The sequence below is a fragment of the Papaver somniferum genome, unplaced genomic scaffold (genome assembly GCF_003573695.1).
Source record: "Papaver somniferum cultivar HN1 unplaced genomic scaffold, ASM357369v1 unplaced-scaffold_81, whole genome shotgun sequence".
Classification (NCBI taxonomy): domain Eukaryota; kingdom Viridiplantae; phylum Streptophyta; class Magnoliopsida; order Ranunculales; family Papaveraceae; genus Papaver; species Papaver somniferum.
Window position 1 is genome coordinate 3,713,841 of NW_020651082.1, and position 6,408 is coordinate 3,720,248.

Sequence of the window (6,408 nt, forward strand, 5' to 3'; positions counted from 1 at the left end):
GTTACCGTAGATGTCCACAATAAGACAGTTGGACTTGGACACAGGAAAAAACTAACAACAAACATTCATGTGTTTCAGATGTTAGTGTTTGTACCCTAATATTTTACACTAGAAATTGGCTTATTTGGGCTTAATATGCTCCTCTTATTAACCAAGTATGGCTAACAAGGCTTCACAAACACCTTACATAGAAGCCCATTTACATAGGTTCAAATCAAGCAAGTGAGGATCCCCATCACCACTGCCACGTCAGCAGTAAGGTGCCACGTAAGCATGCTATGTCATCAGTAAGATGACACGTCAGCTTACGACGTCGCCAGTAAAATGCCACATCAGCTTGCCATATCAGCGGTAAAATGCCACATCAATGTGCCACGTCAGCGAAAATATTACCATTGGCACGTCAGCGGGTTGAATGCCACATCAGTAGAGAATACAGTCAGCAATCCACTGTATGATGTCGTCAGAAGCACGTCATAACGCTGTTAGCAGGTCATGATGCCGTCAGCAAACTAACCAATCCGGAAAGCCTCTTATAATTCCGTCATGACGTCGTTAACTGGACCGTTAACTGCATCATCATGACGTCATTTGACAACGTCACAATTACCTTCTCCTGCAACGGTTGCAGCAATAGGTTGTCGGCGGCCACCTTCGTCCGGCCACCTCCGTCCGGCCATAGTAATAACTCTCCAATGCTTCGCCATGTATGATAATTTCGTGCACCTCGGACGTTTACACCCTGATCATTTAAACTGTAGGAATTGCGCCCCAGCTAGCCGAGCCGAGCCAAGTTGGAAACGAGCCGATCCGAGTCATAAGCCAGCTGATTCATTAGGATAGGATGTATCCGCCCAAACCAGTTGTTCTTTTGGATTTTTCCGCCTCACTGCGTGGGCTTAAGCCCATTTCATCTATTTTTTGGGTTTTGCCTCTTGTACCCATCTTTTTTGGATAATTCCATAACCCTGGAGGAAGCTTCTGGAAATATCTAGACAGGGAATATTCCGGAATAATCCAGGAGGCATGCATGACAAATTAATGCCAAGAGGCATGCGTGGAAAAATAAATATAATTTATGCCAGGAAGCATGCAGGGAAAATAAAAACGTTTCATTAGAGTAATACCCTAATGGGAAACATATAAAAACAGGGGTTCACAACCCTAAAAGGTATGCAATCTTCTCTACACAAACCCTTGTGAAAAACTCTAGCTAACTTAAGCATCGGAGGATTTTTTGCAGGTACCTCCATTCACTGTTCACGTGGAGAGAAAGGTAGCGGTTCGATCATCGACTAATCACCATCAGATTCGTGTTTGAGGTAGAAATATTTTACCATCCAAATAGTTAGATACAAACTAACAAGAAAAACAAAGACTATCCTCAATTGCAAATCTAATGACATGGGTTTAAGGTCACTAGGGCGGGGGCACTTCCCTCCGTTCTTTATTACCGATTCCAGCATGGTACTCATAGTATCTCAAGCGGTTTTCATCCTCCCCGTTGAATTTTCCCACCAACTTTATAACTTTTCGAATAATTGAAGTATTTGGAGAGGTCAAGATTGTTTTGTTTTTATGTAGAAAACTTAGCAAGTATGCAAGTAATGGAATCAGTGAAATAACTCCAACAAAGACAAAAAGGTATCGAAAACTATAAAGAGTAAGACCATATGAAGATCCCAAGGAATTATGGTCCGAACAACTTCGTTTAATCCCGAACCAAGCATTTCGAATCCTTTTCATTTTCTCTTTACCCTCTCTTACACTTAGGATTGTCCTTGAAATTTCAAGTCCCAAAGGAGAACCTTTTGGGAACACCTGCAAAGGAATACGTATATAATAAACATTAATACAATAATAACATATTGTATTCATAGTATTTTGACTTGGTTATGTCATTGTAGTACAAGTAAAATTTTTGGATGATAACATAATGATCTGAGTTCGAAACTAATCAGAAATTATAGAGTGCGAGACTATGTATAGAGAGAGATTGCGAGAATACTTACAAAACCAAATCCACCAGTCGGGTAGATATCTCCAACCTTGGTGTACTTATCACAATATTGTGCGAGTAGGAGTTCAATGTAAGGAAGCTCATCAAATGCAGCCAAAATACCTCCGTCTTGTCTCTGTTTTGAGAAAGCTTCATCCAATCCTTCTGGCGCGTGACACACCTTCAGATTAGACTCATCAAAACCCATTTGCTTTAGCATTCCCTCAATGAATGAACCGTTCTTGTATCCAACATTGTACCTATTCTTGATGAGATGGCTAACATCAGTGAAGGTTGGTTGAAATCTATTAGCCAACAACATAGCTGAATAACTCGCCGTGTAACTTGTACTTAGAATGAATACATAAAAAAGCCATAAAATCATTAAAAATCTACCTGGACTGCTTAGCACCTTTTCTTCTGCCACAAAAGGTGAAAGAAAGTTTAAGAAAGAACGTTCAATAGTCTCTACAAAAATGTAAAGGAAACTTTGTTGTTTAGTCCACTAAACCAGGCCCGGGTTGATGGCTAGTCCAGCGGGAAAACATATTTACTCGCTAGTCCAAATTTATTTTGAAAAGAGTAAAATTACTCTACTAACCCTAACATATAATACTACATATGTTACTACATATATTACTACATACTACATTTGTTACTAGTATAGTACTAATAATACTAGTATTAGTATATGTTACGTATTGATACTACATGTACTAGTACTAGTATATGTTACTAGTACTACTAGTATACTAGTAGTAACTAGTATACTACTACTATACTAGTATGTTACTACATACTAGTAGTATATGTTACTACATATGTTACTAGTAACATTAACATATGTTACTACATGTAAATACTATTATGTTAGGTATTGATACTACATATCAATATCTACATATTGACACTACATATCAATAAATACTGTTATGTTACGTATTGATACTACATATCAATATGTAGTATCGACATATTGACACTACATATCAATATGTGGTATCAATATGTTATGTACTACATATAATAAATGTTATGTATTGATACTACATATTAATATGTAGTATCAATATGTAGTATCAATATATATTATATTACATATCAATACTGTTAAGTTATATATTGATACTACATATTAATATTAGTACTACATATTATTACTAGTAAACTAGTTACTACTAGTATACTAGTTTAGTAAGCTACATATTAATATTAGTACTACATATTAACTACTAGTATACTACATATTAATATTAGTACTACATATTTTTATGTAGTAACATACGTAGTACTACTAGTAAACTAGTTACTAGTATACTACATATTAATATTAGTACTACATATTACTACTAGTATACTACTAGTATAGTAAAGTAGTTACCTAATTTACTAGTAACATATTTTTGTTACTACTAGTACAATACATATTAATATGTAGTATCACCGTATTGATACTAATAGTATGTAGTAACATACTACTAGCAACATTTACATGTGTTGATACTAATTAGATCTGGAAGAGTGTTTTAGGCATTTAGAAAACACACTTTATAATCTTTACAAAGTTTTTGGACTAGAGATTAAAAAATCTAGTCCAAAAACATGTTTTTGGACTAACGAGTAAATGTTTTTCACGGGTGGACTAGTCATTAACTGGGTCATGAAAAACTGGACTAAACAGTAATTCCTACAAATATAAAAAGAAAGCATGAGGCTGAAAACCATTACTGTGCTCAAAGAAAAGCATCGAAAAGGTAAAGTAAAGCATTGTTCCCATCTGATATATAGGATAAGGCCCTCCTCTGAACTCCCGGTTTCCTCTATGTTTGAGAATCCAAATCACACAACCAATATAAACAAAGAAAGCAATAATTGTCAGCCAAAGTCTCCCCTCCAATGGAAGGAAAAATACCAAGGCTTCTTTATAAAAATCCTTCCTTGTCAATACGATCATTGATGTCCCATCTTCCACACATGGTAGTGTAAAATCTACATATTGTGACCGATTCGCTGTGATTGTGACATCTCCAACTACAACATCAAAATTCTGTTAAACATGCAATTAGACAAGATTGTATGAATATTCAACATATATATATATATATAATTAAAAAAAATTAAAAAAAAATCGTTTTATGCTAAACGAAATTATAAATGAAGTAATTACCTGGAGATAGACTTTATATATAAGATCGTTGTAAGACCCAGCAGCTCTATGATTGGCATTCTCAAATGGATGAAATTCATAAGGGAGATCATATGGTAACAACCCAATTGCAGCATTAAAAACGTCAATGCAATATTCAGTGACATCAGCTGAGTTGGAATGAGAATTTCTTGTTATCCTCACAAATTCAGTATAACCAGCTCTTACTGGAATTCCTATTCTCAACCTTTTCTCACTTGTAGGATTGATCCAACCTTTAGTAATGGCTGTAGTGTTTCAGGGACATATAATCCGATGTAGATTTTCATGCGTCGGAATCAGATTCCCGTTTTCCCTGGTACCATTTTAACTTATATTCTTTATAATTCCATCTGAAGGTGTCCAGATTCCGGTTTCTCTTACACCACTTCCAAACACATTCAGTATACGAAAGGTAAGCACATGGTTAGGCCTATCAATGAGACCAAAATCCCCGCTTAGGCCTTCAAATTTTGTATTAGAAATTTCTTTCAAAAGTTTGGGACCTATTTGCGATATGCCTAGTCTCACTACACCAAATCTAGGTTTTCCTAATAATGAGTTTCCTAACTACATCTTTTTTGGTAACTCAAATGATCCATTATAAATCTAGTAACTCATATAAATGGTTAGCAAATTATAAAATAGTTACCATAATTAGGAATTATCTCATAATAACTAAATAACTATTGAAAGTGTGAGCAACCTCAACTTCATGGTTATGTGTTTTGTGATGCTACTCTAGACGTGTTGATTATAATTTATCTATTTTTGTTGGAAACTTAGAGGTTTGAGGCAGTACACCCTGTCCTAAGAGAGGTGGCTCTTGCTGGTTCTGTTCACCTGGATGCAAAGCAATAAGCAAGTTACCCAACAAATATTTACTTTCTTGCTCAAAACTGTAGGAAAGAGTGAGTTAAATTGTCTCGCTTAGATTACTTACTTTCAATAGGTTACAAACTTCACTATCCGGATATCTGCATAATGTGCTTGGGCTCTGATCATTTTTGTTACATAGGTGCTCCTGAATTATCTAAAGAAGCTGCTGGTGTTTGCTTATGGTCGTTGAGTCAAAACACAGATATTTACAAATACTGGTAAGGAATTCTTGTTGCTCCTACAGTTTGTATCAATTTGCTGATCGAATTTTATATAGTGGTAAGAAGGTTGTCGTTCACTCAGACTTTGTTGAGATTGATTATAGGCTTAAATACTAAAAATAAGAAAATATATACAAAATATGTCACAGGATGAAGAATTTACTGGGACTCAGGATTTCATTGTTTTTCATATTCAAGTGGTTCAAATATTAATCTTAGGCAATTATAGCTCAAAATAAAAAAAATATTAACTCTATTCTTTGTCAAAGTAGATTTCATAAAACATTAGTTGTAAGTTGTGAGCATGACGCATCAAAAGTAATCAAAACTAAGCATGCGACATCAGACAAAAAAAACAAATAATTAATTGAAATCATAAAACAATTAAATTATATGCACATAGTTATAAAAGAAGTAATTTAATTACCAGATGGGTGAAAAACAGCTTCCTCCATCGTCCCAGTGATGGGTTTAGCTTCTCATGATGCAAACACGTTCAAAAAGATAATTCATTGCTCAAAAGGTGCTTACAAGGATGATAATATGGGAGAAAATAATTAAAAACGGGTTTGTAACACTTATTTCTGTTACAAACCGGCTGTTACAAAGAACGATAAATGAGTGTTGTCGCTGACACTGTAGCAACAACGACTGTTCTATGTGCGTCTTATGTTCTTCACAGCAGCAGAAAATGGCTATTCTCTACAACCCGAAATTCCTAGCTCTGTAATGTGCTCAATGTCTCCCTAAATCTCCATCCCCAAATGTGCTCTCTAGGTCTCTATTTATACACACAAATACACAACACTCAAATTATTCTTCCATAACTCCAAAATCTTCTTCTTTTTAATTGAAAATATCTTCATGAATTTTTCCTTCTCTTTATTCTATATATGTCTTTACTAAACCCATATCTTCTTTAATTCGCAGAATAAAATCCAAGATAAAATCTTCTAAGAATATCTTTCTTGTTTAGTACAAGATAACTTCCTTTTTCTTCAAAACTTCATGTTTGTAAGGCAAGAAGATATTCTTATCTTAAAGATAATAAATCCTTCACCGTTGAAACCAAATTTTCCGCCAATTTTTCTTTCCAAATCAAGGAAGAAGATGGATCCCCCTTA

At 34.8% G+C, this 6,408-nt stretch overlaps 1 protein-coding gene across 1 annotated transcript; it reads right to left on the minus strand.

The window, feature by feature from the left end:
* Positions 1-1,419: 1,419 nt before the first annotated feature.
* LOC113345199 (glutamate receptor 2.7-like) lies at positions 1,420-2,321 on the minus strand. The gene is made up of 2 exons (XM_026589010.1): positions 2,013-2,321; positions 1,420-1,821 (listed from the first exon to the last, which is right to left on the minus strand). Exons 1-2 carry the CDS (start codon positions 2,319-2,321, stop codon positions 1,420-1,422), a joined length of 711 nt encoding a protein of 236 aa, XP_026444795.1.
* Between the last annotated feature and the right edge of the window lie 4,087 nt (positions 2,322-6,408).